Source organism: Cajanus cajan, chromosome 7, assembly GCF_000230855.2.
Source record: "Cajanus cajan strain Asha chromosome 7, NIPB_CcT2T_4, whole genome shotgun sequence".
NCBI classification, from domain to species: Eukaryota; Viridiplantae; Streptophyta; class Magnoliopsida; order Fabales; family Fabaceae; genus Cajanus; species Cajanus cajan.
The window spans coordinates 48,348,619-48,361,785 of NC_138523.1; the positions used below are offsets into that span (position 1 = coordinate 48,348,619).

Below are 13,167 nucleotides of genomic sequence, written 5' to 3' on the forward strand. Positions count from 1 at the left end.
TTGTCTCAATATCAATATACTGCAATATTGATATATATACCAAGTGTGCCTGGATTCATTCCACTTCTGCTTTTGTAATAGTAGTCTGAATCCATTACAGTTCTGCAACAGTGCAGCCAAAGTGTACTTGTGGGTGGGCATAGAATCTTGTAATACTGTTTTACATGATTTTTTTGGTGTTATTTGATTAAGTCTTAAGTGTTTATACCAAAATTTTTTGTCAAAATTAATCTGAACCACATATTATATAGTATTTATATTGAAATATGCGTTTTTCATTAAAAGGTACAAGAAATTAATTTTCTAAATTAGAAAAAGAAAAAAGAGCCTTCAACGAGAGTGCCTCCAAGCAGATTACATATGTAGTTATGGATTTAAAATTGTGTTATTCCAAGATTTTTTTTTTTTACGTTTTTCTTTTATGGGCACTGATGCATCATTTATGTACATAAAAATTAAATTCTACGCATACATTTTGAGTAAAATGCCTGATTTAAACACTTTGTGACACTATAAATTTAGAATGTATACTATAAAATTGGGTAAAATGGAGAAACTAAAACCTTCAACTTCTTAGGAATTTACTTATTCAATCATGCTCATGGAAAAGAAGATACTCTCATAAAAGTAATGTGAAAAAGTTCTACACCATAGCATTATTTTGTTGATTGTTCATGCATAAGCAATAAGCAATCTTATTGTTAACAATTCACGTAGTTGCAAAGAGAACCAAAACTAAGATTTCTGACCATACAATACATAATCTGCAGTCTGAAGTGATTTAAACCTGATACTGTCTTAAGTTTAAAGGATGTGCCATGTTACACTTTCTAACTAAAAATAGTTCACTCTTCCTTATCACGCCATCCAATTCATCATCACTACCAGGGTAAATAACTTATTCTTCATCCAATTTAGCATCATGTACTGGTAATTAAAGCCTTAGCTTCTTCAAGTCTAGAGCTCACTGCATCCCAGGAAACAAGCTTATCCATGAACACTGATATATAATCAGGACGCCGGTTCTGGAAAGATAACAAAAAAAAAAATTATGAATAAATTTATCTATTGGATACAACTCTTAGTAATGTTAGTAACACACTTTGTCACACTTTTTTTTAATCTAGATATGCACCTCTTATTTCCTAATTGGTAGGTCTCATTCACAAGCTAATAAGACATAGATGAATTTCTACCAATAAAAAAAGGTGCATCGGAAAAAGTAGTAAAGAGTGTGTTATTAGCATTTCATAACTGTATGCCTGGAGCAACATATTACCTGAAAATCAAGGTAGTAAGCATGCTGCACAAAAATGAAAAGAATATTACAAAGTTAGCAAGTGGTTATTAATGGCTGTTACCAAACTTGTGTGTGCAAATTGTTTAATCAAATGACAAACAGTAAGCAAATTTGATTATACCTCCCAAACATCAATGGTAAGAAGTGGCTGCAAGAAATTAACATGAACTCACATCAGAATTTATCAGGTGAATAAACCTCATTCATGTTTCAAGACAAGTAATGAATAATGAATATTATTAATAATTCTTACTACTTACATAATAACATCCCCAAACAAGGGGGTTCACAGCATTAGGACTCTTGATCACCACTAGCTTGTTGTCCTCATCTGGTGAAGGAGGATTTTCTGCATTTTCCGCATCAAATTTGCTTGCTCTATCTATATTCCATAATTTCCATCAATAAGAAATGAGTGAACAAGAGGGATTTGCACACTGAGTAAGGTGGAAAGGGTTGTTACTCACATGCAAGCCAAGCCCATCCTGAACCAAATTGTGTTGCAGCAGCAGCCTTAAACTCAGCCAGGAATTTTTCAAATGAACCAAAGTCTCTTTCAATAAGTTCCAGAAGTTCCCCAGATGGCTCTCCACCTCCACCTGGTTTCATGCACTCCCAGAAGAAGTCATGGTTCCACACCTGCACCATGCATTACAAGATTAATTAATTACTAAGCCATGGTTTTGAATCATGAATAAGAGATTCTGGTTATAAGCATGCATGCCTGTGCTGCATTGTTGAAAGGTGGAAGAATGTCACCCTTATTGTATGATGTGACTATGATCTCTTCTAGTGTCTTTCCATCAAGCTCTGTCCCAACAACTTGTTTTTTCAGATTTTCCACATAAGTCTTGTGGTGCTTCCCCCAATGAAACTCAAGTGTCTGCTGACTCATAACCGGCTCCAAAGCATTCTGAAAGATTCCATTATCATAGAATTTTCTGCCTTTGATATTTTATTTATTGGTAGATTTGGTTTATAAAATAATAGCCTAGTTTTTTTTTATTCCTAAAAGCTAGCCTTTTATGATCCGTTTTGAGTTTTGAGATCATCATCTCCATCCATCTATAAACATATATAGATTATATAGATTAAGAAATTTATCAATATAACGGCCTATCATATAATTTTTAAAATTTTTAATAATTTATAAATTTAATTTATATATTATAATTTTTTAATTTAACAATTAAATCATTAAAATTTAATACAAAATGATTCATTGAATAAAATAAATTTACTAAAATTTATGTAAATAGATTCTTTTTATATATATATATATATATATATATATATATGATTATGACATAGGATCAAGTAACTTAGTCAATAATAGGTAAAAAATTAAGACTAACCAAAGTAACTTGGGGTATGTTTTTGATAAACTCTTTCGAAAACAAACTTTTATGAGAAAATAAAAAATAAAAAAATTGAAATATATTTTTTATCAGTTAAAGCTTGTTTATACATAAATTAAAAATATTTTTTTTGAGAAATTAATCAAAGAAAAAATTTCTACAAATTATTTTATTTATAATATAAACTAAATATAGCTTATGAAAAAAATTTATTTATTTTTCTTTATGTTTTTCTTTCTTATAAGTATTTCCATAAAAGTTTACCAAACAGACCTTGTTCATGCATGTGTTCATGAATCGGTTTCATTTTTAAGTTTCTTTACTAAATTAAGACTGAACTAAGTTTCAATAGAATGCAAGTTTGAAAACTATGAAATCAAAGTATTCTTTCTTCAATGTGCCATTAGAATTTAGAAGCATGCATGGCTCCACTTGAAAATCAGAATGAATTCTAACTCTAGGTCTTATTACCAGTGGGTATGGTGGAGGCTTCAGCTCAAACTTTGCATTTACTTTTGGACCCTGCATCGCACAACATGCTTTCTTGAATAAAAGGACAAAGAAAACAATGTGTCTTAACATATGAGGCACAAAATTTGACATAAGTATGAGACATGACACAAATTCTAAAATTTGCAAGACACACAACCACACACACAGGGCTTAGTTAAATTGAATCAATTTGATTGTGGATTTAAAATTGTTAATTCAGTCCAGTCATTTATGAGCTATGGGCCCAATATGCAGCCCAATAACTCATTTATTTTTTAATTTACATTTTTATGTTAAAATAACTCACATATTCTAACTTTTGTTGTCTTAATCCAAATTTTAAGAGTACCACAACAAAAGTAGGTAAAAGATACACCAAAAATTTAAACTGTCATTAAAAAATATTATATAATCAAGATATATTTTATAAAAAAAAAAGGGTCAAAAAGCCCGGCCCACATTGGGCCTTGTGAAATTCCATTTGGATTGGTTATGGCGGTACATGATGGTTAGGGTGCAAAAACATGAGAGATGTAAAAAAAAAAAAAAAATTAGGGTAATGATGACTTGAAGGCATGGGTTTGATTTTAAAAAAATGAGTGTAACATATGTCAAAATTAATTTTCAAAAGTGTCGAGTTTTAACAAATTAGAAAGCTAATTTCTGTTCATAAAGAAAAACTAATTTCTGAAATATTTTTAATAGATTTTACAACCTGAGCCTTAAGCCTCCTTAATTAAGAAAATGAAAACATTTTTTTACAACCAATTGTCTTTTCATTTGTTCTGTCATGACTAATATGCCAAACTGATATTGAATTGTTGCTTGTGAAAGGAAAAATATTTCTTGTACATTAAAAATGAGATAAAGAAACTTGTATCGTTTTATTTTGGGGACTATAGTTGAGGTGTGATGTGAATATATGAAAAAGATTAAAAAAAATGGAGATAAATAATAATTATTTATAATAATACATATAGTGTCCATTATTTAATATTCAAATAATTAAAATGTAGTAAAAATTCACAAAGAAAAAAAAATGAGAATTTCGGCTTTATACACAATGACGAGCTCAATTAAAATAACGTTATAATTAAACTATTAGATTTTTTATCCTAAAAATAAGTTAATAATAAAATTTAATACACATAAAAGTTATTTAAAGTCGATTCAATTAAAATTAATTATGAATCAGAATCATTTCCTTAAAGTGAAAATAATACTGTACATGAACATTTAATTAAAAATTAAATTAACGTGATTTTAATTGATCTTAAAACATCTTTAATGGAAAAAAAAACTTATGCTTTTCTATTTTTCTTTTTATTGTAAAAGAAACTACTTTTTATCTATGGAAATTACACCCATATCAAAATTCAAACTTAAAATTATATACATATTACTTCAATTTCTATCACTAATCAATTTTAATGTTTCAACATATGCTTAATTATCTTCGCAATGAAGTTGTGGCATTGTTTGTTGCTTAAAAATAAGTTGTTGCTCATGAATTAGAAGTTTTTTTTTTTTTTTTTTTTTTGTTTTTTTTATCAATCAACCAAAGTAAAGGTAGAATCTTATGAAAAAAGGGAAGAAAGGAATACATTAATTAGACAAGAGCGTGTGCTTAGGAAGAACTTTATCATCCATTTCATGAGTCTCATTTTATGCAAAGGAGTATATATATATATATATAGAAGAAGAAGAAGGAGAAAAAATTGTAGACATGCATGCATATTGAGATAATTTTGGTGATGAAAATACCTCTTTGATAAGCAAATTGATGCCACTTTGTAACCCTGCCAATTAAACAAATTAACACAAAAGCAATGAAACTAGAGAAAGAAAATGCAAAGGCACTAGCTAAGGAAAGAGTGTGTGCACCACCCAATGAAGCCATGTCTCTGAGTAATTTGAGCGTGTGGTTAGAGTGAGGAATTGGGACAAAGGTCAATTTCTTACTTTGAAGGCCAATATATATAAGAAAATACTATGTGTTAGTACAATTTCAATCTTGTAGTACACTGAGTTGGAAGCTATGTACGAGCACCACAATGCCCCACTAGTACACATTTATTTTTACAATCATCATCATTTCTTTTTTCTTTTAAAAATAAATAAATAAATAATATTAATACCCTAATTTCGTGATTTCACCTGCCTCAGAACAAGTAACTCAGCGAGTGAGAATCTCAATTTTTTCATGTAAAAAGGAGTAATTTTCTTTAAAAAAGAATTACAAAACGGGTTTCTTTCTTTAAAAAATGAGATGTATTTTGTAACATTTAATAGGGTATATATATATATATATATATATATATATATATATATATATATATATTATCCATTTAGAATTGGTGTTTCAAAACACATTTAATAAGATGTATTTTTTTATCCATTTAGAATTGATGTATGTTTAACAGTGTGGATTAAGTGATTCTAAGGGTATAACTAAAAAAATTAATCTTAATTAAGAAAAAAAATAAAAATGACAGGTGTAAGAGGAAAAAGAAGTACGAGTGTGTTGTGAATAAGGATGACAAATATACTCATACCCGCAAATAATACTTGAATCTGTCCCGACTTTGACAGAGAATATTCGGTTTAATCAGGTACGGGTATAGGTATGTACTTACCCGCCCGTACCCGTACCCGTACCCGACGGGGATGAGAATGAAGATGAAAATCACATACCCAACAAGTTTTTTTTTTTTTTTGAAAGGCAAATAAATGTTATATATACAAGGTACAAGGGGGTACCTTAACCCTTTTACAATAGATAGGAAATAGGGCATTAGCAACATATTCATGACAATCCGACAAAATACAACCAGCCTAACACGTTGTAGTCTCCAAATGAGCATGTATATGTCAGTATTACAACGACAAAGACTAGAATTTTTGTCACTCCTCTCCCATTATACAGCGGTGAGACACAAATAGTATTGAAGTGACATATCAACTAACCTGATTCCCTTGAAATCATTTGCAGTATTGGTAGCTATGACCGAAGAAAATAGAGTGTCCATTAACCTCAAGTCTCCAACACAGTTAGCTGTTGAATTAGCCTCGAATACATTGTCCAGGGTTGATACTCCATTGTGAGAAAGTGTAGTTGAAAGATTTGTGCAGTATATTCAACCAAGACCAAGCAAAGATCGGGAATGACTATCATAAAACTCATACCCGACCCGCCCCGTTGCCATCCCTGGTTGTGAAGCGCAAATATTGAAATTTCTGAAATTGTACAGGAACAAGACCAGTTGCTGCATGCACAGACATTGGATGGCAAAACGGCAGAATTTCAAAGGTTTATGTAAAAAAATAAAATAGATGACCTCGTTGGATATGTAACTTGCATGTCAATATTAATATATGTATTATTAAATGAGAAAAAAAAACTATACAGTGACAGTGATAATACAAAACAGTGTTACACAGTAAAAATCACAATTTATTAAACTCTTTTAATGATTATTTAAAAGTCATATAAATAATATTTTTTTATTGATTGATAGCATAAATTTTCTTATACCGATAATTCATTATCAATAAACTCTTATTAAATTATGAAATAAAAAATATACAAAACTTAAATTAAAATATATTTTTATGATATATATTTAAAAATAATAAAGCTACTATAAATATAATATAATATTATACAAAGACTATATTAATTAAAAAATATTTTATTATTAATTAATGTACAATATTCTAAGAATTTATGTATTTTAAAAAAGTAAAAGATGAGTTGGAATAACTTGAAGTATATAAGTCAAATTTATCTTAAAAATTATACCAGATCTAAATTTAAGAGTCAAATTTATTCGAATTAAATCATGAGTTAAGTTTTTAAATAAGTTGGATCATACTCACCTCTAATTAAATCATTCTAGTTTAAACTAACGGTGTGCTTTCTATTTTTGATACAAACCGATTTTTAAAATACAGAATAAAATAATCACATTCTAAAAGGAACCAATAATAGTTGGATAAGGTTTAAAACCCATCAAATGCTTTTTAATTTGTTAGAAAATTATGGGGAAAATAAAATATATACATGAACAAATTATGTATGGTACACGAATATGGACAATTTTAAACATCCAAAATTTACTATGGTTATGCGTAGCTAGAAAGGGTTTCAGAAAACATCAAGGGGGTCTGAATCTTAAAATGTGTATTACATTCAAATAAACATGCTTAAGGTCTTACACATGTATCTTGTGGCTCGTATAAGAACACACTAGTACTGCACTAGTGTAAACTTGCATAATTATCGTTAAAAAAAAACACACGTTTTTTAAAATGCTTTTGCTTCAAATTATTATATGGTATAGAAAACGTATAAAAGTTCTTATACATTTTAGAACACTTTTTTAGATTTTGTCTTTAATGAAGTGTAAAGTAAGAGCACCCGTGTGTGTCAGATAGAGTAGTATATACATATTTAAATCTTATACATAACATTATCATGAGAAATCAATATGGTATGGTTGTTACACAAAACAAAATGAATGTGCATGTCTTTTAATTGTGTTCAACAATCATGTACAACGAATGCATATATATGTATATATTTTTTTATCGATAAGAATTACAACAATAATAACAATATGATATGATGAATTTTGTGTATACTATTTCAATTTTTCACTACTAAACTTATATGATGTGTATTTCCAAACAAAACAAAATTGTCACCTTTTTCACCCAATTAACATCACAAAATACTGTACTCAAAACACAAATTATTATGCTCAAATCTTCAGCATTCCATAAGCAGCAGCCATAAGAGCAACACAAACTAATTTAAGGGCATCTCTGGCACAACTCACAGTCCCTGATGAAAAATGTGCATTCTTCTTTGATGAAGGGGACTGTGGAAGTGTGGCAGTGTTTTGGTCTGATCCAGCCACAGCCTTAGGTGCTAGGGTTGGTGCAACTGCAAGTGATTTTTGATCACCTTGTACATGGACATGAAGCTTCATCCCTCCAAGGCAATACAACTTGTTTCCAGAAACAAAATACCTGTCTCCACCTCTTGTTAGTGGCACTGTTGTGTTTCCATTTCCATAAGTTGCCAAAACATTGGTTGTGTTGCATGTGTCATAGTTTTCTTTTGTAACTTCTTCTACACTTTGGCTAGATGAATATTGAAAAACTGAAAAAAGACAGAAATATTTTCAAAATGTTGTTAATCCCTCTTAACAATGAAATAATAAAGTCGAATATTCTAATGAAAAACAGAGTGAAGTATATACATAAAATTTGGTTTGTTCATGAATTTTGTTTTTAAATACTTGAAACAATAATCTACTTGATATTTGAAGTTTCAAGTTCCATTGAATATTTCAGCCCCTTAAAAATGATGATTAGCAAAAAAGTCGAATAGAACCATCATTAGAAAGTATTATTTAGCTATTAGAAATTAATCTAAGATGAATTTGGGTACATAATTTAATTTAATACTTGATAAAACTTTTGCCATGTACAAATTTATGTAAAAAAACTTAACCATGAATTCATTAAAATAAATTAAAATTGAGCTTATTTTGATAAAATAAAAGAAGCTAATTGAAATAAGCTAAAAGAATTTACAAAATATTATAAGTTAATCTTTATAAATTTAAAGATATTTCAGATGCCCCTTTGAGCTATAAAAGAAATGTTAAGTACTTACCAAGAGCATCTCCTACTTTGAAATTTTTATCTGCAATCCATGTATCAAGATTTGTACTAATGTCCCAGCCAGAGCTATCTCCAACAGTGTAAGTAGTGGCTGAGCATGTGAAAGTTGCCAAAGAAAAGATAAGAGAATAAACTATGAGTAACTTTTCCATGTTAATGAAGGGTTCTAACAACTTTGGGTTACCATAGGGTCCATTTTATATGCTTGAAGTTTGCTCTTTATTGGATAACCTACCCAACAAAAAACAATAAATTAAATAGAAGAAATATTTCAACGTTGGAATGTGCATTTCATCTAATTGGTGGACTGAGAAGAGAGTGGTTAAACGGTATTGAACTGCCATTAAGCCCTTAGATTGGGTTTGACATTAAACTTACTCGAGATATGTATATTATTATTATTTTTCATTCTACCATGAAGCTTAATCATCATACAAACTAGTTATGTTTTTTCATCTTTAAGAAGATTAATTCATTCACGTTAATGTTGTTTGTAATTATCATTAGTGTAGTCACGAAAGTAAAGTTTAAATTTTAAAAGAAAAGTTTAAATTTTGATTTATTGATAATTACGACTGGAAAAAAGTTTTATAACACTATTCAACAATTGCGTGAGTAATTATAAATGGTATGTTAATTTATTGTAAACATTTTTTTAGTAATTTTTAGATAGACATATAAAAATTATTTAAATTTGATTATAATATTAAATAAATAAACGCATAAAAAATGTTAAATAAATAAATAAAAAAGAAAAAGTCAAATATGAAAGGTGCATTTCCTTGCTTCTTTCAACTTCTTAGAACAGGGACAACACTTGATTCAGAAATTGATTGTTATTAGTTTAAATATATTTTTAGTTATTATAATATATTATATTTTCATTTTTAGTTTTTATAAAATTATTTTTTATAAGTTTTTTTGTAATTTTTTTTATTTTGATCATTATTATTTTCTCTTAATTCTTTTAATATATTCATTGTTCTAGTCCTTCTAATATTTTAATAATGTTCACTTAATCTCTAGTTTTTTTTTTTAAGTTAACTTAAAATGAATAAAATATTATAAAGGTTAAAATGAAAAAAATATATTATATGAACAAAAAGAAAAAAATAAGGAGAAAAAAATAACAAATATTTTAAAAATTTATTTTACAATAATTAATACCAAAATAAATTGTGTATAATAGAAACAAAAACATATTTAGACCATAATTTATTTTGTAAAATAAATAAGTAGTAACTTTAATAAAAATTAAATGAGAAAATATTCAATTTGATCTTTGAAAAATGATAAAGGTGGTCGATAAGTTCCTAAAATAATTTTTTGAGGTATTTGGGTTCTTAAATTTTAACTACGTTGACACCTATTCTTTCTCATAGTTTGTTGTTCTCGCTCTCCTAAACACCTAATATAGATTAATGCAAGGTTGTTATTGGATTTTGTAGGATTTTCTATAATTAATTTTTTTTCTATTTCAAGCATCCTTGATTTCTTTGTTTATTCTGACTATAAGTTTCAAACTATAAATCCTAAATCATTGTATTTGAGATTTAATAAAATGAGTGGTTGTTTTGAAAGATCTTAAATAAGAATACATCAATCAAATATGTGTATTTCTACTATGTTTAATAAATCGCAAAATTACTATGATAAAAGTGAGGAAAAGTTTAGTGGTAGAAAGTGAAAAAAAAAAAGTAATTCAAACATCATTTTATTTTTAAATTAAATTAAAAATTAAACCTTATTTTGACACTTTGTCTAAATTTACTTAGTTTGTAACTATTGCATTTCAACTAGGAGAAAAAATACATCCTAATATGACAATTAACTATTAATTGATCATGAGACTAATAAAGTTAATAATTGAATATAACGGACGAAAAGACTAAATTACATAACAAAACTAAAATTTAAGGACTCAGATGCTATAAAAATATATATAAGGACTTATCAATCATTTCAATAATCTATTAAGGACCAAATTAAATATTTATTCAAAACTAAATATTTATATATAAAGGACATTAACAATAACGTTAAAATAAATAAATGTATTTATTAATTTTTCATTAATAAATTAGTAAATGGTCAATTTAGCTCCTATTTTTAATAAAACTCAAAAAGAATTTCTGAAAATATATGTCATCCATTTAAGTCATTTCATTAAATAAGTTCTATTTTTTTTAAAACAAAAATGTGTATATAACATGGTAATGCATGTGTCATACACATGGTATTGGTACATGTGTCATATGACATATATATTCTATATGGTATATCTGTTTCACATGACATATTTATAAAATATAATATAATTTTAATCCTTAAAACTATAAGACTATGTTACTTTAATCCCTAAAGCCATAGTTTTAAAAACTGGACTGGTCATCGAACCGGTTAAGGTATTGGGTCAGTGGGTCAAAGGTTGAACCGGTGGGTCACTGGTTGAACCGCATGACTCGATTTTTATTTATTTTTATTAAAAAATATTCATATTAAATATATTTATACTTATAAATTTTAATAAATTCATCTTATTTTAAATTTAAATTTTTCTATCTTATTTAAAATTATTTTTATTTTTATTTTGTAAAAAAATACATAAAAAAATTACATGTTAAACGGTATATTAATACAAATTAAAAATATAAATAATATGTACATATATAATATGCTTGCAATTAATATCACAAAATAATATATGTAATATTTACATAGATATTGAATTATTAAATATATAATTTAAAATTAATAATATACTATAAAAGTTATTTAAGTTGTATATATTGCAAACAAATATATTAGAACAAGTAGTCATTGTTATATTTAATAAGACTCCTTGCTTTTTCATTAAGAGATTCAATTTTCATTATTATTTTTGTGATTTATGGTCCCTTAAAAAATTTATAAAAAAAAAAAAGTGGTTGAACCGGTTTAACCTACCGGTTCACCGGTTGAACCGGAAAATTGACCGGTTCAATCCGACTTGAAACGGGTCGACTGCATAACCGATCCAACTTCAGATTTGGACCGGCTGGACCACCGGTTCCTGGTCCAACCGGTCCGACCGGCCGGGTCGGTCCGGGTTTTAAAACACTGCCTAAAACTATAAGACTGGTACTTTATTTTTTTGGAATTGTAACTCTCACTTTAATATAGTATGTAAAATTTTGTCTTTGATATTAATAATATTAATTTATCATCTTATTTATAAATTGAAGGTGACATACAATTTTAGAGACTAATTTGATCATTTATCGTTAATAAATATAATTTTTAATTTAAAATATATTCTATCCTTTGAAACAATATTTCTATAAAAAATAACTTTCTTTGTACCTAAAAATTTCAAAATCGATCTGCCTCATTTATTACAATTAGGGAGACCATTAATCTTTTTATAATGTAGATTTCTGCTTCTGTTTTTTAATAGTTACTAAATACTTCGACCAACTTACTTTCTTTTTACTGGAATAACTTCAACTTTATTAAAATATAAAGTCGTTTTTCTAATGTCATTGACATCTAATACATTAAATCAAAAACTAATCTCATTAATTTCATTTGCAATAGTATAAATATTTAAAAAAAAAAAACTAAAATCAAATAAAGTCAATTTTTTAAAAGTAAAAAAAAAGTTCCAAAAAGATCAGCATTCAATCCCGAAATGATACGGATCCTGGCTTTGGCATGCACGGGATTTCAAAACTCTACTCTCCACGCAATGCTTCTTAATTAAAAAAAAAAAAAAGAGTCAGAAAATATTATTTCAATTGATGAAAGTTGTTGTACTGCTTCTATCTTCATGGCAAAGTAACATTTTTGTAGTGATTATTGGTGTAACCATTTCACTACTTTGCGGCAAACTCATTGCTTTTGCATCGAACCAAACCAACTATGACTTTTCGGACTAAATATGACCCCATCCGGTTTACTCATCCGGTTCGATTAAAACAAAATTTAATGTATTTAAATTTTAAAACTAGATCTAGTATATATTTTTTAAAGGATAAAACCTTAATTTAGTCCCTTATAATATTAAAAAGTTTTAATTTGGTCTCACTTTAATTTTTTTATTTCAATTTAGTCCTAATTTATTTTAAAATTTTCAATGTGAGACTTCCGTCTAAATTTCACAAACGGCGTTAAAGATCCGAGAGAATCACGCACGTGATTCCAAATCGCGGCCGTGATTCTCATGGTCGAGATTCTCACCACCTCTCACTACAAAAAATAATGTAATTAGTAGGGTTTTTTTTTCTGGCGGTTTCAAAAAACCGTCACAAAATATTATATTTCTAGCAGTTATTTTAACTACCA

General features: G+C 27.6%; 2 protein-coding genes across 3 annotated transcripts; both read right to left on the bottom strand.

Annotated features, from left to right (window-relative positions):
* Window positions 1-851: 851 nt before the first annotated feature.
* Window positions 852-5,157, bottom strand: LOC109804915 (superoxide dismutase [Fe], chloroplastic). Of its 2 annotated transcripts, none has more exons than XM_020366836.3 (9): window positions 5,035-5,157; window positions 4,915-4,949; window positions 3,130-3,180; window positions 2,025-2,213; window positions 1,768-1,939; window positions 1,561-1,682; window positions 1,422-1,448; window positions 1,280-1,303; window positions 852-1,025 (listed from the first exon to the last, which is right to left on the bottom strand). In XM_020366836.3, exons 1-9 carry the CDS (start codon window positions 5,048-5,050, stop codon window positions 921-923), a joined length of 741 nt encoding a protein of 246 aa, XP_020222425.1. In that variant the 5' UTR covers window positions 5,051-5,157; the 3' UTR covers window positions 852-920. The 2 variants fall into 2 exon arrangements, with proteins under 2 accessions (XP_020222425.1, XP_020222426.1); XM_020366837.3 differs by having other exon boundaries at window positions 5,038-5,095.
* A 2,489-nt stretch (window positions 5,158-7,646) lies between these two features.
* Window positions 7,647-9,025, bottom strand: LOC109804644 (stellacyanin). Its single transcript, XM_020366478.3, has 2 exons — window positions 8,837-9,025; window positions 7,647-8,317 (listed from the first exon to the last, which is right to left on the bottom strand). The coding sequence occupies exons 1-2, from the start codon at window positions 8,994-8,996 to the stop codon at window positions 7,914-7,916; spliced, it is 564 nt and encodes a 187-aa protein (XP_020222067.1). The 5' UTR covers window positions 8,997-9,025; the 3' UTR covers window positions 7,647-7,913.
* Between the last annotated feature and the right edge of the window lie 4,142 nt (window positions 9,026-13,167).

What these genes read in the sequence shown, in the direction of transcription:
- LOC109804915 (XM_020366836.3), bottom strand. An exon ending in AGCCTCCACCATACCCACTG is followed by an intron (nt 2,214 to 3,129) that starts GTAATAAGACCT and finishes GGAATCTTTCAG; the next exon opens with AATGCTTTGGAGCCGGTTAT. An exon ending in CTTACTACCTTGATTTTCAG is followed by an intron (nt 1,026 to 1,279) that starts GTAATATGTTGC and finishes TTATCTTTCCAG; the next exon opens with AACCGGCGTCCTGATTATAT.
- LOC109804644 (XM_020366478.3), bottom strand. Translation starts at nt 8,996, where the DNA reads ATGGAAAAGTTACTCATAGTTTATTCTCTTATCTTTTCTTTGGCAACT. An exon ending in CAAAGTAGGAGATGCTCTTG is followed by an intron (nt 8,318 to 8,836) that starts GTAAGTACTTAA and finishes GTCTTTTTTCAG; the next exon opens with TTTTTCAATATTCATCTAGC.